Here is a 26873-nt window from a genome sequence, read left to right as displayed (position 1 = left end):
GCACAATAAAACAAACTAACACAATTTTAAAATATACAAGCGATTACAATATCGAGATCACAAGCTACTGGAGAAATATTCCCTTTCTTAGTGAGTTCAAGGATAGGTTCAGTTTACAAGAAATATTGAAATCGAAAACGAGATTTTCACAAATCTCGACGTTTTACACCTCCCTGAGAAGGAACTTATTTTTGCAATTTTGTCCGCATGTGTGTTAGTATGTGTGTATGAGTGTATGCGTGTGTGCATTTGTGTGTATGTGTGTCTAAGAACATATGAGTATTACATCAAACTTGTAGTTCTGTACCAACTTTCCAGTGATTTTCCGGTAACCGGAAATGGAATTCATTTTACTTTCGCTTTTTCAAAAGCCAATTACTTGAGTACTGTTACTGATAGATAATTTAGATCAACAATTTAACTTTATTTTTTTCTGATTTACAGATGAAAAAAACGAAAATTTTCACTACCTATGGTTTCTAGCCGTTATCCCGATAGGTTTGTTTACATTTTAATTTTAAACGCAAACCCCCACCGCACATAACATCCTAACCCTATCCCCATATAACACATTAAAGTACAACAAAACAAACTGTAAACCTTAACCCACTAAAGATATTACAGTACAAAATAACAAACTAACCATGCCTCTAACCCTGATAATAACCCTGACCCTAACCCTGACACTAACCATGACACTAACCATAACCTTAACCCATACACAAACCCTAACCAAACCCTAATCCTAACCTTGACCCTAACCATGACACTGACCCTGACCCTAACCCTGACACTAACCATGACACTAACCATAACCTTAACCCATACACAAACACTAACCGTAACCCTAATCCTAACCTTGACCCTAACCATGACACTGACCCTGACCCTGACCCTAAACCTGACCCTAACCCATCTCATCTGTATTATTGACAGCCGCTGCCGTCGCTTTCATTCTCTACCTGATCAAGTCAAGAGGAAATAACTCAGCAAGGTCAAGGTCAGTCAGTCACGTGACATATTCAACCGCCTGTTTATTAAAAGTCAATCTGTATAGCTGGGTCATCTCAACTTTATCTACCCACATTGTTCACATAAAACATGTAGCCTACCCATATAGTTCACCTAAAACATGTAGCCTACACATATAGTTCACATAAAACATGTAGCCTACACATATAGTTATACTAAAACATGTAGCCTACCTATACAGTTCACCTAAAACATGTAGCCTACCCATATAGTTCACCTAAAACATGTAGCCTACCCATATAGTTCACCTAAAACATGTAGCCTACACATATAGTTCACATAAAACATGTAGCCTACCCATATAGTTATACTTAAACATGTAGCCTACACATATAGTTCACAAAAAACATGTAGCCTACCCATATAGTTCACCTAAAACATGTAGCCTACCTATACAGTTCACCTAAAACATGTAGCCTACCCATATAGTTCACCTAAAACATGTAGCCTACCCATATAGTTCACCTAAAACATGTAGCCTACCCATATAGTTCACATAAAACATGTAGCTTACCCATATAGTTCACATAAAACATGTAGCCTACCCATATAGTTCACATACAACTTGTAGCCTACCCATATAGTTCACATAAAACATGTAGCCTACCCATATAGTTATAATTAAATATGTAGCCTACACATACAGTTTACATAAAACATGTAGCCTACACATATAGTTAACATAAAACATGTAGCCTACTCATATAGTTATAATTAAACATGTAGCCTACCCATATAGTTATACTAAAACATGTAGCCTACCCATATAGTTCACATAAAACATGTAGCCTACCCATATAGTTATAATTAAACATGTAGCCTACACATACAGTTTACATAAAACATGTAGCCTACCCATATAGTTCACATAAAACATGTAGCCTACCCAAATAGTTAACATAAAACATGTAGCCTACCCATATAGTTATAATTAAACATGTAGCCTACCCATATAGTTCACATAAAACATGTAGCCTACCCATATAGTTCACATAAAACATGTAGCCTACCCATATAGCTCTACTTAAACATGTAGCCTACCCATATCCTAATATATAAAAGCCCATGTGCGCACTTCCAGCCGATCAAACACTATTTTCTATGAAAGACTCAATGAAATTATCAATGACAGAGTCAATGATAACTACCGCTCTCCTGTATTTTTCTCTTAAGAAACTCAATGATAAAGCGTTAGTAGTTATAAAGAGAGAGAGAGTTTATCAAAACGGAAATAATTCAACTCGTTTAATTAATAAAGCGTTAAACGTAATTATTAATTCTTAATTTCTCAGCGATTGATACAATTGTTTAGGGACAGTTAAACTATTTTTTTAAAAATATAGATCCTCGATCTTCATTTATAATTTATTAATTAAAATAAGATTTTTAAAAAATAATTAAAACAGGTCTTTGTACTATATTATTAAAAAAAACAACTAATGAATATAATAAATAATTTTGACTATTTCTCATTCTAAACCTATCTAATATCTTTTTTTTTTTAAATGCAAGGTAATCTTTTATAGAACCTACATGATTAACTTTTCTTCTAATCATAAAAAAAAAAACTCTAAATAAAAACTATTATTCCTACAAATATTAGAGTAGTCTCCCTTGACAGTTTCTATTCGAATGTATTTTGTGTTAATTTTTGTTATGAAATACAGTTGACTTTTTAAATAAATTATATAAGAAAACGATCTATCTCTGTGTATAATTATTTTTAAAAAATATTATTACAATAATTAGAATAGGTGTTACTGGTTAAATAGCAATTATTCTCATTCTAAATCTTTGGCTATCGAGTTTCATGGGTTTTTAAATTTAAGATTCTGAACACATTGGCTTGACGAAAATGATTATATACACTTAAATACATACTAAAATTTACTTTTGTTAATAAACCTACACTATTTTATGCACACATACAAAAAAGAATATTTTAGCGACAGTTACAACGTAAAAAAAAAAAAGGAATCTCCTTTATACTGAATAGTTCTACGTAACAACAAAAATGTAAAAATACATAGTCCTAGAGCACACTAACACATACATATATACATACGAAGATATGTGTTTGTGTAAGTAGGATGTGAGGTGTGTAGACAGGCGGGGTGGAAGGAAAGCAGTTTGGCAGGAATAACGGTAGGTAGGAAAGTAGGTAGGCAGGCAGCAGCGCAGGCAGGTTAGTAGATAGGTAGGTACGTAGGCAGGGAGTAAGGTATGTAGGTAGGTGGGCGTAGGTAGGAAGGCGCCTCACTCGGTATAGTGAGCGATTATAGTAGCCCATCATATTCATAGCGTTTCGCAATTATTAAAACGAACAAAGGTACCATAGTACTCACGGGAAAACCCGGGGAGCTAAATGGAACCCTGCCAGGGCGCCACCAAATCGATTTTTTATTCGTAGAAACCACCACAGGGGTATTAGCAATAACTTCTCAAATTTGAATGACAAACGAATGAAATCTTTGATAATGCTTAAACAAACAAACCCACATATTCGTTTTTGGGGCGCGGGTTTGTCCACACTGTCGCCTAGACGCACCAAGGCTCACCTAACCCTAACCCTAACCCTAACCCTAACCCTAACCGCTCATTATTCTACTTAGTGAACATTTATAGTAGCCCATCTAAACCGTAGTGTCGCTCTGGGCCACTCAACCGCCGGGGAGCTGGCGGATGAACCTGGTGTAGTTTTATCACTGAATCTCAGAGGCGTAGCACCATTCCTGGTGCCTAGGGACAAATTTTCAATTTGGCGCCCCCCCCTCCTCCCGCCGGAGACAAACTTTCAATTTGGCGCCCCCTCCCCGTATTTTTTAAATATTTATAATGCAAAACTATAGCTAAAATGAGCTTTTAAATTTTTCCAACCATTTTGGCGCCCCTAGGGTTGGCGCCCGGGGACATATGTACCCCCGCCCCCCTCGCTGCGCCTCTGCTGAATCTAGTATTACCTATGACCGCAATTGATCAGATAGCCCCTCTGGATTCCCCTCTGGATTCTGAGCTCATAATCGTATAATTAGAAAAATCGAACCCTCCCAGGGTGCCACACTTAAGAATTTTTTTCTTTCTCGAAACCCTTTTCACCAACTACCCAAAATTTTATGACTCTCGTACGAACAGTGTCAAATTGCATCTGGCTTTTATTTTTATGGAAAAAAATTGCATTGCTTCCTGTCAGAGACCCCAGATCGAATGGGGCGCCAAAAGGGGTAGACAATTTTAAAAAAAATCCTCATTCTTCAGTAAAATTTAAGAAAACAGATTTATACATGGCTGATATCCTCAATTATTTTATATAGGGGAGTGTATGTAGGGATGGGCGCCTTTTTGCCAGCCTTTAAAAAGGGTTGGCACATAATTGATAGTTCGCCCCGGCTGCCGGAATAGGTTGCTACGCTTCTGCTTCCTGCTAGGGTGCCGCCCTGGCGAAATCTTTCCGGGGGGGGGGGGGGGGGGGCGTGCGGACACTGTTAAAAGTATTTTTTTTTCTATATAAATTCCGTTTCGTTCGGGGGTGGGGGGGGGGGGGTCGATAGACTTTCTTCGGGGGGTGGGGGGGCTCTGCTTCCCCCCCCCCCCCCCCCCCCTCCGAATAGATTCCTGGAAAAAAACTCTGTTCACAAAGTTTTATGGCGATCCGATGAAAAAGATGTAGTAATTCATATAGGACAAACAGATAAACATACTTTCTATAAAAATAAATAGATATATAGGGCCTACTTTAACTAGTGTCCGTAGACCCGCACCCGGAAACTTAGTCACAATTTTCTTTGTTACATTTGAACCCTTTAGGTTAATCAATTTTCAATATTAACAAAATTGAACAAGATGCAACAAATACAGTTAACCAAGAAATTGAACAAATAAAATTCACGTTATCTTTTTATTGTTTTTAGATACAGAGTAGTAACAGACTACCTACAGGTCCTAACTCGCGACGAGGTACACATTTGTATTAAAACACACATCTAAGACATTTTCCATTTAGGTGGGTTTTGCAGTACAGTGGTTTCTTAAGTCGTGGACAAGTGATTGCGCTTAACTCTGTTGAGTAGCTATGTATTCTGTCCTATATTAGACACATTTGTAAATATCTGTCACAATATGGGCATATAGATGATATAACGATAGCTTATCTTTGCGGACGACGCTAAACTTTGGCATCGACACCACGGCCTACAAGTTCAAATTCGGTCCTTCAGAAATGTTTGAAGTCTCTAGATTAAAACTACTTTTCTCTTTTATGTACCTACTGACCACATCACATGCATTTGTTATGAAAGTCTAAAAACAGAGGCACAAATATATCGTCTAGACTTGTGAGGTCTACAGATTAGGTATTTTGGCAGTTATCTAAGCCCTTGCCTGTTCTAACTCAAAGCCTTATTCTTTCTCTATCGACGCCTTTCGTAACATGGGATGGGTTTTTAAGGCGGCATAAAGCTTTATGTTGTTCCTTTTTGAGTACACTAGATTAAAAACCAACGTTTTCAGATGCCTAACGATGTTTAACCACTAATTAATCAGAATAATGGGTCAAGATTTCAATTCTTGGTTTTGGGACACGTTAGTTGCCGGGGTTGAGCTAATGTCGATAATAATTGAATGGTTGATGGGGCTTCTTCAAGGGTTTGATTTGCCGTAATGTTAATGATATCATGCATGTGCGGCTTTTCTTAGAAGAAAATGCGTTTAAACACTTTTTAGTTATGCTTTTTTTAAATAGGCCTATATTTTACGACATCATAATCGTAATGAACAATAAAATGAATTTAAACAACTTTAGAATACACCTGTTTCGGCTAACATGAATGTTATTCTTCAAACTAGTAATGTTAAACGTGTCTTTTTCGCATTTTCGCATTTTCGACTTATAAGCAATACAGTAAATTCCGATAACGTCCATATGCATACAAGCAATGGCGTAGGCGAGGAGGGGTTTAATAGTGATTTAATAATGATACTTTCTTAACCCTCTACTGGACATCATGTTTGGTACCTTGCCCCCGGCAACTGGGTGGATTTGGATTACACCCAAGTTTTACTTCATAGTAAATGGCTTCAGTTTTAATTATTGGAGTTGGTAGCAACATTGACACAGTTGAAATCACATTAATTAGTATAAAATTTACCATTACTAACAATAGGCCCTACTTAATTGTTTAATGTTGCTGGATATTAAGCCTGGTAGGTATTTATATGTACAGAAACAAAAAAAGGATTCCCAAACAAAGTTTTATTTTTCAGAAATAAAGAAAATGATACAAATCAATAAAGAACAGTTTTCAAAAGAATTTGTATAAAAGTAATTATTATAAAATAAGAATATAGCATTGCATAGATAAAAATAAAATACTTGACACAAACAATATGAGGAATATTTTTTATCAGAGAAGAGAAAAATATATGATGTAGTTTGAAAATAATAATGTACAGAATGTAGCTTTTGCAGATTAAAATGAAAATTCTCATGCCTATATAATTTATTGAGTAAATGAAGCAAGACCCAAAACAATAGGCTAAATAATATGCATGGGACAGGCATTGAAAACTACAAATTGCATATAGTGAAGGTTACCCTATTTATTGGCTATATCCACAGTAAAGATTTATGGCTTTATTACCTGCTTGTAAAATTGTTAAGGAAAAAGTAAAGTATTGTTAACTTTTTATGGCAGACCAACTACGGGCTGTGTTCTGGGAACATGTCATCTGTAAGGGGCATTGTTCTCGGCACATGTTGTCATTTTTTGTGTTCTCGGCACATGTTGCCATTTTGTGTGTTCTGGGAACATGTTGCCATTTTGTGTGTTCTGGGCACATAATGACATTTTGTGTGTTCTGGGAACATGTTGCCATTTTGTGAGTTCATGGAACATGTTGACATTATTTGGCTGTGTTCTGGGAACATGTTGCCATTTTGTGTGTTCTGGGAACATGTTGCCATTTTGTGAGTTCATGGAACATGTTGACATTATTTGGCTGTGTTCTGGGAACATGTTGACATTATGTGGCTGTGTTCTGGGAACATGTTGACATTATGTGGCTGTGTTCTGGGAACATGTTGACATTATGTGGCTATGTTCTGGGAACATGTTTGTTTCATTTTTAAATATTATAATAAAACATTTTTAGAAATTCTATATTAGGAATTGTGTATATATATAAATTTATATATTTAATAAGACAAATGGATGAATTATAATAAACAGCAAAAATGATTCAAATAAGTTTAGAAGTATTTGGCTTCCTGTCCTAACAGTGAACTGTATTGCGAGCTTGTTTCCCTAGTAATAACCCATGTTTTTTGTGCGACCCTTCCAATCAAGTATCCAGCTTTTTCTTGGCCTGTATCAAAATACTGGTCAGACTTGCTTGACTTGTGTATCACAATATGATTTTGAATGTTTTTCTGTAAATGAAATAAAGGCAAAATATTTTGATACTTTCTTTTGTGGAACTTGCAAGAAAAATAAATTACAAATTTATATTACTATCTCTAATATTTCTTTACTATAACTAATTACTTTGAAAAGATAAAGCACTGAACATGATGAATAACAAGAAACAAACATTATCAGCAAAGATTATAGATTTAAAATTGTGTTCATTCATATTGAAGATTAATGAAGTAGACTATCAATATTTACCCTCTTGATGGCTGATACTTTGATTTGATGTCTTTACTTTAAGCTTACACATCAGTCTCTGTGTGGTAAAATATGAAATAATATGCTTCAATAAAACTGTTTCAGTATATTAATTATATTAGATAAGTACATAGTTTTGAGCTCTATAACAATATGTGTTTCAATTATCATTCAAATATAATGCCCTCTATGTTGTACACTCACTGATTTATTAGAATTTAAAAAAAGACAATAATTAATAAAATATTTTGGATTAAAATCCATTATATTTATTATAACATACAATGCTATCTCTTGCTATAATAATTACTTTAAAAAATGGGTTATGCCTATAGTACAGTTACCTGAGGATGAAACTAGGCACAGTGTATAGTCCACGGAGACTGATTAATATCCCTTGTAATTGAACATCAGTTGTAGTTATGAAATCTGGATGGCCAAACACACACTCATAGTCCTGAAAAGCAATTTACACATAGATTATCAAGAATATCTCACAAATTATTAAATTAAAGCTAACCCCTATTTAGTGCAATCCATCAAAGTAGTAGCATTTTTCATTAAGTTGTAGACACAATACAAAGTAATGTTTGGTCTGTGATTTACATACTTTTATAAAATAGCAATCAAATTATATATATATATATATATATATATATATATATATATATATATATATATATATATATATATATATATATATCGATGGTCTCGGTCGCAAACCGTCTAACTCCGAAAATGTAAATTTTACAGGAGAGACAAAAAACTGATTATTTCCTTATCGATCGCTCTAATACAAATTTTTTAAAAAGATATCTCCGAAGAAACTCTCTACCGACTATACTGTAGCGTTTTAAAATGGGTTTTGTTGATATTTCCAAAATTATAGCGTGTTTAGAAAGATAGACGGTTTGCTCGGTCTAAAATTCTCGGTGCAAACCGTCTATCTGTGCGCGCGCAGACTTAGCTGTTTTGAGCCGAGAATTTCGGTCTCAGCCGCGTTCGTTCGTTTTGTCCAATGAACGTGATTTAGTTATGTTTATGTTTTTAAGTTATAATTAACACTTCATAATATTTAGATTATAGTTTTGGGCTCATATTTTAATTATTTGAGTTTATTCTACATTATGGGGTCAGTTTAAATTTTTAATAGAGATGTTTTAGTATGGCTTTATCGCTTTCGAGTGTATTCATTATGTCTGTATTTAGCACTAGACTTGTTAACTGTTGAAGGTTATGCTTTATTTATTACATCTTTCTATTCTCACAGTTTATTTTACTAAATCTGGTGGGTGCTGGGTTTGTAGAATGATAATAGTAAAAACAGAAACCGTATTGTCAGATATATTATGAATGAGACATAACACACTAATCACATTAATACTGACCTAATGTTTACTTATTTTACAAAAATGTAACACAAAAAAATGTGTTTATTTTTAAAATTTATTCTTTGAATAAACGTCACATAAAGAAACATTAAAATTGCAACATATTTTTAAAATCAGGGAAATCATCATAAAAAGGTGTGTTTATGACTTGCTTTTAGGTGCTCATATATGACAGCTTTTATCTTTTTTTTCTGCTCTTGTACAACTTGACAGGGGCTACAGGTGAGATCATAATCTTACGACCCTAGCTTAGCAATTGCCTGCTATCTGCTACTTCTCTTTGAAGTAGACAGTAGCATCAGGCTTGTACTGCAGTGCACGAATATCTGTCGCTTTGAATTCTTGATAGGTCTGACTGGTCTTTTGAGATCGGCTGGTCTCTTGTATGGTAAGGCTGGTCTTTTTGAGAGAGGCTGGTGTCTAATGTCTGTTATGTGAGGCTGGTCTATTGTATGTTACGACTGATCTGTTGAGAAAGGCTGGTGTATTGTATGGTAGGACTGGTGTGTTGAGAGAGGCTTGTCTATTGTAGGATAAGACTAATCTTTTGAGAGAGGCTGGTATCTTGGAGGGTAAGATTGGTCAGTTGAGAGAGATTGGTCTTTTGTATATTACGACTGGTCTGCTGAGAGAGACTGGTCTCTTGTGAGTTACTGGTGCCTTAATGTTACGACTGGTCTGTTGAGAGATGCTGGTGCCATTACGATTTGTCAGTTGACAGATGCTGGTGTCTTGTATGGTAAGACTGGTCTGTTGAAAGAGACTGATATGTTGAGAGGCTGGTCTGTTGAGAGAGGCTGATCTGTTGAGAGAGGCTGATCTGTTGAGAGAGGCTGGTCTGTTGATAGAGACTGGTCTGTTGATAGAGGCTGGTATGTTGAGAGAGGCTGGTCTGTTGAGAGAGGCTGGTCTGTTGAGAGAGGCTGCTCTGTTGAGAGAGACTGATATGTTGAGAGAGGCTAGTCTTTTGAGTGAGGCTAATCTGTTGAGAGAGGCTGGTATGTCGAGAGGCTGGTTTGTTGAGAGAGGCTGATCTGTTAAGAGAGGCTGATCTGTTGAGAGAAGCTGGTATGTTGAGAGAGGCTGGTCTGTCGAGTGAGGCTGGTATGTTGAGAGAGGCTGGTCTGTTAAGAGAGGCTGATCTGTTAAGAGAGACTGGTCTGTTGAGAGAGGCTGGTCTGTTATGTGGTAAGACTGGTGTGTTGGGAGAGGCTGGTCTGTTAAGAGAGGCTGATTTGTTAAGAGAGGCTGGTCTGTTGAGAGAGGCTGGTCTGTTAAGAAAGGCTGATATGTTGAGAATCTGGTCTGTTATGTGGTAAGACTGGTGTGTTGAGAGAGGCTGGTCTGTTGAGAGAGGCTGGTCTGTTGAGAGAGGCTGGTCTGTTATGTGGTAAGTCTGGTTTGTTGAGAGAGGATGGTCTGTTGAGAGAGGCTGGTCTGTTGAGAGAGGCTGATATGTTGAGAGAGGCTGGTCTGTTGAGAGAGGCTGGTCTGTTATGTGGTAAGTCTGGTTTTGTTGAGAGAGGCTGGTATGTTGAGAGAAGCTGGTATGTTGAGACAGGCTGGTGTGTTGAGATAGGCTTGTCTGTTGAAAAATTAATCATAAAAGCATTTACTAAAGACAACTAACCATGTCGTTGAACATGTACGCCAAACATTTTGTAACCTACCATATAAACATTTCTTAACACGTATCTAAACCCTCAATCTAAAGCTAGTAGTGAATCAACAATTATTAAATTTATTGCACATTCTTGTGGAAATATAATTCGAATTATATTGTTTTGATTGATATTTAGATTCTAGAATAAAGATCTAGTTTCAAAGCATTGTGTTAGCCTAAAAAATGTAAACAATTCAGTTTGGTTATTGAAAATCTGGAAGTAGGCTATATTAAACAAATACTATTTGTTTATTATTCTTTAAAATGATAAAATGTAATAGAATAGTTGAACATAATTAATCAAATATCCTTACCTATAAGTACTGTGACTGCTGTGCTGTAAAATTGTGTGATTACGGCGTGCGACTGCGTTCCCGATCAAAAGTGTACTGACAAATATAGCGATATTCGTTTTGCGCTGAGATTTTTAGCGCTAGAAATAATAGGCGGTTTGTTCAAATGATTATATCTCAATAATCATTCTACAGATTTCTCTAATATTTTCAGGCATTATGGGGAATCATATTGGCTTTTGATATATGTAAAAAAAAGAAAATCGAATTTTTTTGAGTTAGACGGTTTGCGACCGAGACCATCGATATATATATATATATATATATATATTCATTGTAAATTTTAGCTATGTCTTGCTATTAAATTTATTTACTCGACTGATCTAAACTCACTTTATTTAAACATAATATAGTGGATAAGTATAGTGATTTTATTATTCAGCAATAAATAGCAGGCCTAAAAAAATTTAAATAGTAACGTTTGCGAATGAACATATTAAATTCTATGTATTTCCATTTCTATGTCTTTCCCAACTTGATGCATATTACTAACCAAGCATTAAACTATAGTCCTAAACCTGACTCTAATTACCATTTATTGGATAACCTGAACCTTTGCGATACCATGTTATAATATATTATTTTAAAAAAGAGCTTACCACTAATTAGTAAAATCAATTGTTTTTAGTATTAACTGAGCCGCATACTATTTGCTGCTATTGTCATCACCAGAAATCCAGTATGTTGGCAAAGATTAGTCTCTAAGTTCCCTGCAACCTCTTTCCTCTCGAGTGCGGAAAACACTGAAATCATTAATCATTATTTCATTATGCCTAATAGTTTAAAGGTACTATTAAAGTAGTACTAAATAGTACGAGTCTTAGTTACTATAGGTCTAATGATAATTATTATTGTGTATGCTTACATGCTTTAAGTTTTATGCACAATATTGGTATATAATATATAGTCTATAGTATAAAGCCTAAGCTATAGAGTATATAGGCCTATGAGCCTAAATATAACAGCAGCTTGAATAATGCTCATTAGCATGCATTCACTATAAACTATAAAGATAATCAAATATTTCAATTTAATTAAATTATAACTAATAGGCCTAATAGTAAATAGGCTTTTTTCTTGTGGCAACAAATTTAAAGTATAGGGCAGTACAGTTATAGTATAGCCTAGGCCTACTAGATTCTATATTTAAGTATGTGGGCTTTTCATTCCAATGCACCACAATAGATACCACACATTATCAAGCTAGACCTCTGATCTAAAGATTTAATAATTGGGCCTAACAAACAGTGAAACTACAATAAAAATCATGTAAATTACTAATTTAACCTTCTTACCTCCGTTTCTCTAGATTCCTATTCTATTTCCTTCAAACTTTCTTTTTATGCAGCCGTATGATTAGATTCTAGACTATATTCTAATAAACATGAAATAACTACTAACCAGAACACTAGATCTAAATTTCTATATTCTATGCAATATGTATTAAACCTATAGGCCTAATATTTATTTTAAATTCCTATGCTATGTGTCGTGAACTGTAGGTTCCATGTTATTTTTTTAATGGCGGAAATCAGTTTAAAATTTCGTTTCCTTCCTTTTGTTATTCTATTTATAGATTCAAAATGCTTAGAGTCGGAACAATTATCATTGAATTAGTCGGCTGATCCATACAGGAAGTGCTGGTATATCTATTAGTTACTCAGTGATCTGATCATTGACAAAAACAGAGATAGCCATTCGCATGGGGTGCTCTCTCTCTCTCTCTCTCTCTCTCTCTCTCTTTGTCCGCATAATATTTTCGCAGGATATCACATCAAAATCTTCAGCGATATATGGAGAACTTGATACAGACTTGTGTCGAAAATAATATGTTAGATGTTTTAAATGTATAAACACAATTTTATTTATGGAAGAAAAATAAAAAAATAAAGACGTATTCGAATGTAGAAAAACAATTTTAATTATGCAACCGGAAAAGCGTTTATAGTTGGGACAAAAGCGCATTTAAGAATGACGTCACTTAATGTTTACACTAAGGAAAAAGCACGAAACTAATGACGTCATCTTCCGAGTTTAGTATATAAAGAAACTAGGCATACTGCCTAGCTTCGCTTAGATTTTCAAAAACATTTAAGAATTTGAATACTTAATTATTTAGTGACGGTTGAGGTGTGGAGTGCTTAAATTTAAACAGTAATGCTAATTTTAGAGAAAATGTTGTTGTTCTTTGTTGATGAAAGTCCATTTTCACAGAAAATATTGGAAAGTTCGAAATGTATGACTAAAAAGGAATTAGAACTACAGAGGTTCCATGAACAGAATATCTCATAATTTATATTACATTGCCTTTTAAAATTATTAACTTATTTCATTAGGATACGTACCTTAATTAACAACTTTATTTTTTACTGACACAAATGCTATACTTTGTCATTTTCTGTTTATGTTTAAAATAGTATACAGTTGTTTAAAACATAATTATTTTAAAAAAGTTACCTTCCTTGAAAATTGAACGAACGAAGTATGTCTTTGTTTACTTTTTCACAAACAATTGCTTATAAAAAAAATACGTCATCTGGACAAATCTAACGACTCTAAAGGGTTTTTTTTCGACGGGAATAATGTTTTTTATTTATGCTCAGGGGGCGGTGTACGACGTCACAAAATATTAGGGAGATCGTTCGTCAATTTATTTATATATATATCTTATATTATGAGAATTTCACTCGCGGTCACTTTTTAGCCCTTGTCGAGTGCTTTGAGTCTGCCAGCAGTCTTTCCATACGGCCTAGTCATCTATAGAGGTGCATGCAAAAAAATGGCCAGATAAATAGAGGTTGAGTATCCTAAAATTGATGTTGAAATTACCCTGTTTTTCCCATAAAATACAAAGATTATACAGGGGATTACGATTGGTCAGTTTTGACCCATTTGCAGATTTTTCCCGGATGTGGCAAGTTTTTTCTGACACCCCTAGGTGTTCACCTACCACCTCACAAAATATCAAGGGGGGTCGTTCGGCAAAAAATGTTGTCGTTATATAGCTCAAATAAAGAGATTTTCCCTCGCGATCATTTTTTAGCCCTCGTAGAAAGCTTTGAGTCAAACCGACAGTTTTCCCAAAAGGCCAAGCCATTTACACAGGTGCATGCAAAAAAATAAGCCAGACATACGAAAGGTAAGTGCCCTAATATCCGCGTTGAAATGACCCTCTGTTTTTCCTATAAAATACAAATATTATATAGGGAAATACAACTGGTCAGTTTTTACACATTTGCTGATTTTTCCCGGATATGCCGAGTTTTTTCTGACACCCCTAGGCGATCTCCTACCACCTCACAAAATATCAAGGGGGGTCGTTCTGCAAAAGTTATTTTCGTAATATAGCCCATATAAGGCGCCTGTCAGTCGAGGTCAGTTTTGACTCCCTCTCCGTGGACTTTTCGGCCAACCGTCACCGGGCCTCGTGTTCTATTACCTCAAGGCATCATCGTGCCAAACTTGACGCGCCTGCGGTGCCGGGAAGTGCCCTGTCGGGCTTTATATAATATATAGATGAACTATTTCATTCAACTATGATTTAGAGCTACCTACGCTATGAAATGTATACAATACGATTTTCCCTTTTCCGGCTTAAATTTATAAAATTTACTTTATATATTTGTATTCTTGATCTAGACTAGATCTACGCAAAAACTAGACGTAGACGCTAAGATCTAGATTTAGACTCTATCTACTCTAGAATCTATTCCAACAATAAATTTATAGGCCTATATATTAAACTATTTCAGGCCTAAAATATTTTATAGAAATCTTTGTTTCTTTATCTATAAAACTGGCTAATTTGGGATTTAAAAATTTGATATAATATGACTATTCGCGTAAGTTAAGTTTCTTATAGTGTACTTGATACCATGCGGGTGATACGGGTTCGAGACACACTAAGCCAAACTTAATTTTTACTTTCTCGTATATACGAAGTATAGAGAAAGTATTGTAATCGTGAAAAAAAATCGAGATTTTTACAAATATCGACGTTTTACACCTCACATAATTTCGCAATCTTGTCCGAATGTGTGTGTGTATGAGTGTGCGTTTGTGTGTGTGTGTGTAAACACGATAACTTGAGTACCGTTACATCTAGGTTGATGAAATTTCATATATAAGTATTTTCTCGAAATCGTAGATCCGTATCAACTTTTGAGCGATTTCCGATAACCGGAAGTGGTACTTTTTCTACTTTGAATTTTTCAAAAGCCTATAACTTGAGTACTATTTCAGATAGATAAATGAAATTTCACATGTAAGTAAAAGATCTAATTCTCTACGTTCTTTCAAATTTTGAGTAATTTCCGTTGACCGGAAGTACTAATTTACGCTATTTCCGATTTCTCAAAAAACGCATGTAAATTTATAAGGTACTAATAATATTGCGCAATATTATGAACATCTTTATTTGGCGTTCGCTTTGTGCGCAATTCTTTTTTCTATGAGATTCTATTCTATTTTAAAAAGTATAAGTATTAAAAATGGATTAAAAATCATAGCTATATCCCGAGTTCCCATCCCCTGTTGTTTTATATAAGAATATTCGAGAAAGTTTAGGGGAGATCACTCCCGGTTTATTTTTTTATGTGAATCTTCCGATTTTAGAATTTAAAGAAAGGAGCTACTTCATTTAAATTTGATTTAGATATAGATCTAGGCCTACTCATCAAGACGTACTTTATGAAATATATACAATTTTATAGGTCAAACTAACACAAATTACTTTAAAACAAATCATAATGACCATTCATTTAAGTCTCTTAATCATGTATGCGTTTAATATGGTGTTCTGTTGACTAATAATGTACATATGTTTTCGAATACGTATTGGTATTCTATGTTATTTTAAATGTGTCGTATTTTTAGCTATTTAGTTATATCTTTGTATGGTGACTAATATTGTTCAACGTGTAGTAAAACACATTACGTTTTAACCAATAACAATTGTATAAAATATTAGGATATTAGTAGCCTTTGTTTATTTAAATGTGCAGGATTTTTAGCTATTTAGTTATTTCTTTGTTTTGTCACTAATATCTCAACGTGTAGTGTTGAATTTTGATCACTAACTATTTTATAACTTATTATTTCCAAATATGTATAACATTAAAAATAATATAGGCCTATAGGCCTAATTCACGTGTAACAGGTACCGAAGGCAAGTAGGCCGATAATTCACGTGTAACGGGTACCGAAGGCTAGGGTTAGGGTTAGGGTTAGGGTTAGGGTTAGGGTTAGGGTTAGGGTTAGGGTTAGGGTTAGGGTTAGGGTTAGGGTTAGGGTTAGGGATTCTTTCGACTTCAACGTTAGAGATCAGATACTTTTACTTGATTGCATTACATCTTGCCTGGAACACTGTATTGAAGAGAAATAAATATCACGGATTCTTGAATAGCTATCTGATCAGTAAAATGACATACGGTCGGAGCGGGTGGACGGAAGACTAAATTTAAAGATATAAAAACATAAGTCGAATAGATCTCTTTTTTATTGCTTGTTTCGTAACAAGTCCTAATACTGCAATTTTCACATAGTTCAGTCTACTAGACCTACTAAACGATGTAAAAAATGATACAACACGACAACAGATTATGCTTTGTTACTTTTTTCAACTGATGATTTAAAACTATAATACACTATTATCGAAATTTTTCTAAAGACACAACCAAAAGTAGACCAAATAAGCTTGCATCTTATACAAACTACACTGTAATGCAGTGGTTCTTAACCTTTTGGTGGTACCGAACCCTAACGGTTTCATCAGTAGCGTACACAGGTGGGGAGCAGGGGGAGCGGCCGCTCCCCCTCTGGCCATTTTCAGTAAAGTGGCGCCTTTTTGGAAACTTTTTAAACTCTAAGTTTTAAACAATGATATTTGTTAAAAAAATTTTGGTCGCAAATCTATGTAAATCACAAGATTTCTTTTCATGCAGCAATTAAGCATTATTGTACTAGTTTAGTAGTGTCTACGTTTACAACACGTATTAACAGCTGCATCAGTTTGCCATTCTAAAAATAACCATTACGATGCATTGCAATGTTTAAAAAACTCTACGGTAGTACCACTTGGCAAGAGGGGTGTTAAGTTTAAGGGAACTGTATAATGTATTTGCTTACGAATAATTGAATTAGAAAATGTTATTCATAAAACTTCACACATAATTACTTTATATATACAATTTGAATTAATTTAAAAAAAATTACAATACAGAAACAAATACAACTGATGTGGCACCTCTATTTAAATTTACTTATGAGCGAATTGCGTAGTGGTGGGGAAATTTTGACGTCATCACGATGAAGTAGTAGTTTTGTTACACTTCGGGCGATAGTGATTACGATTACAAATTATATGAAACAGTTACAACCCCCCTCCCCCATGGACCCCTCTGTAAAAAAATATTGTCATAATACCATTGCTACTTATTTAAATCTATTTCTGAAATATATATTTGTGTAATATACATGTATGTTTAGAACAGTCATCTAAAAACTGACGCTATGTTCACTCTGAGTTGGTTATCTCCCCCCCCCCCACACACACACCTCACCACCACAATTGTGTAGGGCGACATTAATGTCACACCTAGGTATACACCGGGTTCGATAATTGACCTAAAGTGAACGGACAGTGGTGAATGAAGTTGAACCCACCCCACCCCAACCCACCCCGAACTGGTCTGTTAAGTACATGTAGAAAAACGGGTAATGATGTACCAAAATACCATGCCGCCAGAAAATTAGCTTTTTAAACGTAAAACTCAGTGAATATTGTTTTTGCAATTACCAGTAAAAAGTTGTGTGATCAATACAGTGATCTAACCCATACCTATCACTATGTTAGAAAATGATCTTTAAAGAACACAAAGAAGCAGTAGTTAATCAAATACATGATCTGAACTAAAAGACCGATATTTAGTTAAACGTAGGATGTTATTCCGAATGTTTTTCTATTATATCGAAAATCGTGGTTTTATACCAACTCTGATTTTAAAAACTTTCATTATGCTGTAATACTTTAGCATTTATGATGACGATATATTAAATTCTGATTATAGACAAAAACATTTTGTAAACACGAATAATGTTATACAATTTCATTATAATCTAAAGTAATTATTTATTTGTTTTGACATTTCTAATTAAATGTGTAGATATATACATATTTATATTAAGAGAGTTATTATTTCCCCTATTTCACTTGTCTTAAATAATTTCCCAGGAATTATTATGTAAGGAATTTTTTTTACAAGAATTATAAAACAGATTGTGTTACGTTCATTGTTTTTGGTTGTAGTGTGTGTATATATATATATATTTTTTTTGTTTAGATTGATACAATTTTTGTTTTGTCGGCCTACATTGTGTGTTTTATCTTATTTCTTCAGAGTGCTACTTTCAATTTAAATTACATCATAGCGAAGTAATGACATACAGATAGTAATTATATATATATATATATATATATATATATATATATATATATATATATATATATATATATATATATATATATAATACACGTATATAGAACGTGTTAAAAATTTGGCGCCTTTTTTGCTCTTTTCGCTCCCCCTACAACGAAAACCTGGATACGCCTCTGGGTTTCATATACGCCTTCACTGAATCCTTCTTAATAGTTTTAATTTATCGTCTACATTGACGAAATCCGATCGTGAATCATATTTGTGTGTGGGTGGGATAGAACCCAGGTAAGAACCACTGCTCTAAGCTCTTTTGATTTTCTTAGTTTTTTCGTTTCGGTTTCCTAAGGTGCATAGGCTTCAACTCGCTTGATTTTTGTGCCAATGCGAACAATAAATGTTTCTGATAAGTTGCTCTAGTATGTCACTTGTATGTACCATTTCTAACAAACTTATAATTGACTTTGTACCATATCACAACAGAGATCGTTCAAAAAATAGAAAATAAAAGGCTGGTCAAAACAAATTAGCGCTTGCTACAAACCACCTTCTAACTCAAATCAGTCATGTTTTTTTCCCTGACATTACTAATCTTTTGTAAAAGTAAAACGCATCTGAATGGGAATTTAATTGGCGTAAAGTTATTTGGAATGAAAATCATACTCTGTAATTATTAAACCTTGCCCGGACTGTCGCACACACGCTTACACACACACACACATACACGCTTACACACACACTCACACACGCTTATATACTACACGAATACACACACGATTATACACATACACACACACACACACACATATATATATATATATATATATATATATATATATATATATATATATATATATATATATATATATATATATATATATATATATATATATATATGTGTGTGTGTGTGTGTGTGTGTGTGTGTGTGTGTGTGTGTGAGCGGGGGGGGGGGGGAAAGCACCAAATTGAAAGTTCGCCCCGGGCACCTGGAAGGGTCGCAGCGCATCTGCATAAAACATGTAGCCTACCCATATAGTTCACATAAAACATGTAGCCTACCCATATAGTTCACATAAAACATGTAGCCTACCCATATAGTTCACATAAAACATGTAGCCTACCCATATAGTTCACATAAAACATGTAGCTTACCCATATAGTTCACATAAAACATGTAGCCTACCCATATAGTTCACATAAAACATGTAGCCTACCCATATAGTTCACATAAAACATGTAGCCTACCCATATAGTTCACCTAAAACATGTAGCTTACCCATATAGTTCACATAAAACATGTAGCCTACCCATATAGTTCACATAAAACATGTAGCCTACCCATATAGTTCACATAAAACATGTAGCCTACCCATATAGTTCACATAAAACATGTAGCCTACCCATATAGTTCACATAAAACATGTAGCTTACCCATATAGTTATACTATAACATGTAGCCTACCCATATAGTTCACATAAAACATGTAGCCTACCCATATAGTTCACATAAAACATGTAGCCTACCCATATAGTTCACCTAAAACATGTAGCTTACCCATATAGTTCACCTAAAACATGTAGCCTACCCATATAGTTATACTATAACATGTAGCTTACCCATATAGTTATACTACAACATGTAGCTTACCCATATAGTTCACATAAAACATGTAGCCTACCCATATAGTTCACATAAAACATGTAGCTTACCCATATAGTTATACTACAACATGTAGCTTACCCATATAGTTCACATAAAACATGTAGCTTACCCATATAGTTCACATAAAACATGTAGCCTACCCATATAGTTCACATAAAACATGTAGCCTACCCATATAGTTCACATAAAACATGTAGCTTACCCATATAGTTCACATAAAACATGTAGCTTACCCATATAGTTCACATAAAACATGTAGCCTACCTATATAGTTCACATAAAACATGTAGCTTACCCATATAGTTCACATAAAACATGTAGCCTACCCATATAGTTAACATAAAACATGTAGCTTACCCATATAGTTCACATAAAACATGTAGCCTACCCATATAGTTCACATAAAACATGTAGCTTACCCATATAGTTCACATAAAACATGTAGCTTACCCATATAGTTCACATAAAACATGTAGCCTACCCATATAGTTCACATAAAACATGTAGCTTACCCATATAGTTCACATAAAACATGTAGCCTACCTATATAGTTCACATAAAACATGTAGCTTACCCATATAGTTATACTATAACATGTAGCTTACCCATATAGTTCACATAAAACATGTAGCCTACCTATATAATTCGTATAAAACATGTAGCTTACCCATATAGTTATACTATAACATGTAGCTTACCCATATAGTTATACTACAACATGTAGCTTACCCATATAGTTCACATAAAACATGTAGCCTACCCATATAGTTCACATAAAACATGTAGCCTACCTATATAATTCGTATAAAACATGTAGCTTACCCATATAGTTATACTACAACATGTAGCCTACCCATATAGTTCACATAAAACATGTAGCCTACCCATATAGTTCACATAAAACATGTAGCTTACCCATATAGTTCACATAAAACATGTAGCCTACCCATTTAGTTCACATAAAACATGTAGCCTACCCATATAGTTCACATAAAACATGTAGCTTACCCATATAGTTATACTACAACATGTAGCTTACCCATATAGTTCACATAAAACATGTAGCCTACCCATATAGTTCACATAAAACATGTAGCCTACCCATATAGTTCACATAAAACATGTAGCTTACCCATATAGTTCACATAAAACATGTAGCTTACCCATATAGTTATACTACAACATGTAGCTTACCCATATAGTTCACATAAAACATGTAGCCTACCCATATAGTTCACATAAAACATGTAGCCTACCCATATAGTTCACATAAAACATGTAGCCTACCCATTTAGTTCACATAAAACATGTAGCCTACCCATATAGTTCACATAAAACATGTAGCCTACCCATATAGTTCACATAAAACATGTAGCCTACCCATTTAGTTCACATAAAACATGTAGCCTACCCATTTAGTTCACATAAAACATGTAGCCTACCCATATAGTTCACATAAAACATGTAGCTTACCCATATAGTTATACTATAACATGTAGCTTACCCATATAGTTCACATAAAACATGTAGCCTACCCATATAGTTCACATAAAACATGTAGCCTACCCATATAGTTATACTATAACATGTAGCTTACCCATATAGTTCACATAAAACATGTAGCCTACCTATATAATTCGTATAAAACATGTAGCCTACCCATATAGTTATACTATAACATGTAGCCTACCCATTTAGTTCACATAAAATATGTAGCCTACCCATATAATTCACATAATACATGTAGCCTACCCATATAGTTCACATAAAACATGTAGCCTACCCATATAGTTATACTATAACATGTAGCCTACCCATTTAGTTCACATAAAACATGTAGCCTATCAACTACCAATATAGAAATAATGTATGTAAAAACAAAAGTATATGTTCTGTCTTTTTAGGAGACGGGGTCAAGCGTATCAAGGTAAGGAATTTTACAGTTGATACATTCATTTGTTAATTAACTAATCACTATCCTAATTTATAAAACAGTTGATACATTCTTGAGTTCATTAACTAATCACTATCCTAACGTATACAACATTTGATATATACATTAGTTAATTAACTAATCAATATCCTAACTTACACAGTAGTTGATATAATCATTAGTTAATTAAGTATTAACTATCCTAACTTATACTACAGTTGATATATCCATGAGTTAATTAACGAATTAGTATCCTAACACAACAGTTGATACAATCATTAGTTAATTAACTAATCACCATCCTAAGTTACACATCAGTTGATATAATCATTAGTTAATTAACTAATCAATATCCAAACTTACACAGTAGTTGATACAATCATTAATTAATTAACTAATCACTATCCTAACTTAAACAACAGCTCTGGGTCGATGAATTTCCTAAAATGTTTTGTATATCGTAATTGGTGTTGGTTCATGAATGCCGACCAATTCAAAATTTCAAATCAAACATATATAATCGGTTATGTAGTTAATTAACATAATAAAACACGAAGGTAATCACCGTAATTAGCCTTGTTTTAATTAAATGTATCCATACATCTGTACAGACGAGGCCACGCAGCCCATGAGGAAAAATCATTTAACGTTGGAGAGACATCGTAAGTTTTTTGCTCGGTTAGACGTCATAGATATGCATTAGCTAGTTACTACAACATGTTAGTGGGTTAGACGTCAAAGATATGCATTAGCTAGTTACTACAACATGTTAGTTAGTGGGTTAGACGTCAAAGATATGCATTAGCTAGTTACTAAAACATGTTAGTTAGTGGGTTAGACGTCAAAGATATGTATTAGCTAGTTACTAAAACATGTTAGTTAGTGGGTTAGATGTCAAAGATATGTATTAGCTAGTTACTACAACATGTTAGTTAGTGGGTTAGACGTCAAAGATATGTATTAGCTAGTTACTACAACATGTTAGTTAGTGGGTTAGACGTCAAAGATATGCATTAGCTAGTTACTAAAACATGTTAACTAACGTGAGAGACGTCACAGATTGTAAGATCTCGTGAAAGATACAACATTTACATTTTTCAATTGTGGTCAAGAGAGTTAGTGTTTATAATGTAAAATATATCAATATATATTCAATAAGGGGATAGACAGCAATAGATATTCTACTAGGAATAGACAGCAAAACATATATATTTTCGGATGGAATAAAAATTTGTCAAATTAGGATAGACATCGATAAAAGTATTATTTGTGGATTGACCCAAATAAATATAGGTTCGGGTGTTGGATATCAGTTTTTATTTTCTTTCAGCTTCGTATATGATCACACAGTCGGAGGCTTAGCGAACAAATAGCATTTAGGCTCGATTAATTTGTTTACTTTCTTCAGCGAGTGCAAATGTTCCCAACCCATGTGGTACTGTGTTGCCAACAGCCTAGATCTTATTCCATCTGCCACATTCTAAATGGATCCACGTGATGTCTTGATGTATTGATGTTTTGATGTCGTGATGTGATGTTTTGATGTCTGAAAACCTAGAAATGTGTATGACGCGTATTTTCGTATATTTTATTACAAAGTTTTGATAATCCCATTGCATGTCAAGCTAAAAAACGTTCTGTATTTCTTTAAGTGTTAAAGTTACAATGACATTTATTAGATTGATTCAAATTGTTGCAGAAAACAAAGTGATGTAAAATATATATCTGGTGTGCTTTTCTATCAACTATTTTTAATGTGCTTATTTTATACTGTTAGAGAATTTAGTTTGTTTTTCTGTCAAATATTTCGAAATTTCACTGTGGGGCCCATCCACATTTTAATTTGCGTAATTGTGTGTGTTGTGTGCGTGTGTGTGTGCGTGCGAGCGCGCGTGCTCGCGTGCGTGTGTGTGTGTGTGTGTGTGTGTGTGTGTGTGTGTGTGTGTGTGGACATTTTAAAAGAATTCAATCGCAAAATTATGACAAGATTTATTGAACTTTGAATTAAATAACGAGAGTCATTCAATACAAAATCATATCTTATATAAAATTACGTGAATAAATTAGACTGCATGACTAAATTAGACTACACGAATAAAGTTAAACTACAAAATTGAGACCACATGACTAAATTAAGACTGCCAGACTAAATTTTAAAAAGCATGACTAAGTTAGACTGTAAAACTAAGTTAGACTGTATGACTAATTTGGACTACATGACTAAGTTAGACTGCATGAGTAAGTTAGACTGCATGACTAAGTTAGACTGTATGACTAAGTTAGACTGTATGACTAAGTTGGACTGCATGACTAAGTTGGACTACATGAAAAAGTTGGACTAGTTGACTAAGTTGGACTACATGACTAAGTTGGACTAAATGACTAAGTTGGACTACATGACTAAGTTGGACTACATGACTAAGCTGGACTACATGACTAAGTTGGACTACATGACTAAGCTGGACTACATGACTAAGTTGGACTACATGACTAAGTTGGACTACATGACTAAGTTGGACTACATGACTAAGTTGGACTACATGACTAAGTTGGACTACATGACTAAGTTGGACTACATGACTAAGTTGGACTGCATGACTAAGTTAGACTGTATGACTAAGTTGGACTACATGTCTAAATTAGACTGTATGACTAAGTTGGACTACATGACTAAGTTGAACTACATGACTGTTAGACTGTAAAACTAAGCTGGACTACATGACTAAGTTGGACTACATGACTAAGTTAGACTGTATGACTAAGTTGGACTACATGACTAAGTTGGACTACATGACTAAGTTGGACTACATGACTAAGCTGGACTACATGACTAAGTTGGACTACATGACTAAGTTGATCTACATGACTGTTAGACTGTAAAACTAAGCTGGACTACATGACTAAGTTGGACTACATGACTAAGTTAGACTGTATGACTAAGTTGGACTACATGACTAAGTTGGACTACATGACTAAGCTGGACTACATGACTAAGTTGGACTACATGACTAAGTTGAACTACATGACTGTTAGACTGTAAAACTAAGCTGGACTACATGACTAAGTTGGACTGTAAGACTAAGTTAGACTGTATGACTAAGTTGGGCTACATGACTAGTTGGACTACATGACTAAGTTGGACTACATGACTAAGTTGGACTACATGACTAAGTTGGACTACATGACTAAATTGGACTACATAACTAAGTTGGACTACATGACTAAGTTGGACCACATGACTAAGCTGGACCACATGACTAAGTTGGACTACATGACTAAGTTGGACTACATGACAAAGTTGGACTACATGACTAAGTTAGACTACATGACTAAGTTGGACAACATGACTAAGTTGGACTACACGACTAAGTTGGACTACATGACTAGTTGGACTACATGACTAAGTTGGACTACATGACTAGTTGGACTACATGACTAAGTTGGACTACATGACTAAGTTGGACTACATGACTAAGTTGGACTACATGACTAAGTTGGACAACATGACTAAGTTGGACTACATGACTTAGTTGGACTACACCACTAAGTTGGACTACACGACTAAGTTGGACTACATGACTAAGTTGGACTACATGACTAAATGACTAAGTTGGACTACATGACAAAGTTGGACTACATGACTAAGCTAGACTACATGACTAAGTTGGACTAAATGACTAAGCTAGACTACATGACTAAGTTGGACTACATGACTAAATTAGACTACATGACTAAGTTGGACAACATGACTAAGTTGGACTACATGACTGTTAGACTGTAAAACTAAGCTGGACTACATGACTAAGTTGGACTACATGACTAAGTTAGACTGTAAGACTAAGTCGGGCTACATGACTAGTTGGACTACATGACTAAGTTGGACTACATGACTAAGTTGGACTACATGACTAAGTTGGACTACATGACTAAGTTGGACTACATGACTAAATTGGACTACATGACTAAGTTGGACTACATGACTAAGTTGGACCACATGACTAAGATGGATCACATGACTAAGTTGAACCACATGACTAAGCTGGACCACATGACTAAGTTGGACTACATGACTAAGTTGGACTACATGACAAAGTTGGACTACATGACTAAGTTAGACTACATGACTAAGTTGGACAACATGACTAAGTTCGGCTACATGACTAAGTTGGACTACATGACTAAGTTGGACTACATGACTAAGTTGGACTACATGACTAAGTTGGACTACATGACTAAGTTAGACTACATGACTAAGTTGGACAACATGACTAAGTTGGACTACATGACTAAGTTGGACAACATGACTAGTTGGACTACATGACTAAGTTGGACTACATGACTAAGTTGGACTACATGACTAAGTTGGACTACATGACTTAGTTGGACTACATGACTAAGTTGGACTACATGACTAAATGACTAAGTTGGACTACATGACAAAGTTGGACTACATGACTAAGCTAGACTACATGACTAAGTTGGACTAAATGACTAAGCTAGACTACATTACTAAGTTGGACTACATGACTAAGTTAGACTACATGACTAAGTTGGACAACATGACTAAGTTGGACTACATGACTAAGTTGGACAACATGACTAGTTGGACTACATGACTAAGTTGGACTACATGACTAGTTGGACTACATGACTAAGTTGGACTACATGACTAAGTTGGACTACATGACTAAGTTGGACTACATGACTAAGTTAGACTACATGACTAAGTTGGACAACATGACT

The 26873-nt window shown here is 34.5% G+C and overlaps 1 protein-coding gene and 1 long non-coding RNA gene across 6 annotated transcripts in view; one reads left to right on the top strand and one right to left on the bottom strand.

Annotated features, from left to right (window-relative positions):
• LOC131947838 (uncharacterized) overlaps positions 1–24039 on the top strand; it is a 38126-nt gene extending 14087 nt beyond the window's left edge. For 4 of the 5 annotated variants that reach the window (XM_059309187.1, XM_059309189.1, XM_059309186.1 and 1 more), the window contains 5 exons: positions 445–498; positions 937–1000; positions 22102–22124; positions 22742–22792; positions 23539–24039. In XM_059309187.1, the coding sequence (XP_059165170.1) occupies positions 445–498; positions 937–1000; positions 22102–22124; positions 22742–22792; positions 23539–23588 (242 nt within the window). In that variant the 3' untranslated portion in view covers positions 23589–24039. Of the gene's footprint in view, positions 1–444; positions 499–936; positions 1001–22101; positions 22125–22741; positions 22793–23460 lie in introns of all 5 variants that reach the window. The other variant, XM_059309191.1, reaches the window with a different exon arrangement.
• On the bottom strand, positions 7333–8147 carry LOC131947839 (uncharacterized). Its single transcript, XR_009387932.1, has 3 exons — positions 8039–8147; positions 7695–7752; positions 7333–7456 (listed from the first exon to the last, which is right to left on the bottom strand). It is a non-coding gene; the product is annotated as an uncharacterized LOC131947839 (long non-coding RNA).
• Positions 24040–26873: the final 2834 nt, after the last annotated feature.

The sequence above is a fragment of the Physella acuta genome, unplaced genomic scaffold (genome assembly GCF_028476545.2).
Source record: "Physella acuta isolate Inbredline_101_S28 unplaced genomic scaffold, ASM2847654v3 ptg000608l, whole genome shotgun sequence".
Classification (NCBI taxonomy): Eukaryota; Metazoa; Mollusca; class Gastropoda; family Physidae; genus Physella; species Physella acuta.
The sequence above is the reverse complement of the archived record's forward strand: the minus strand, read 5'-3'. Positions and strand labels throughout refer to the sequence as shown.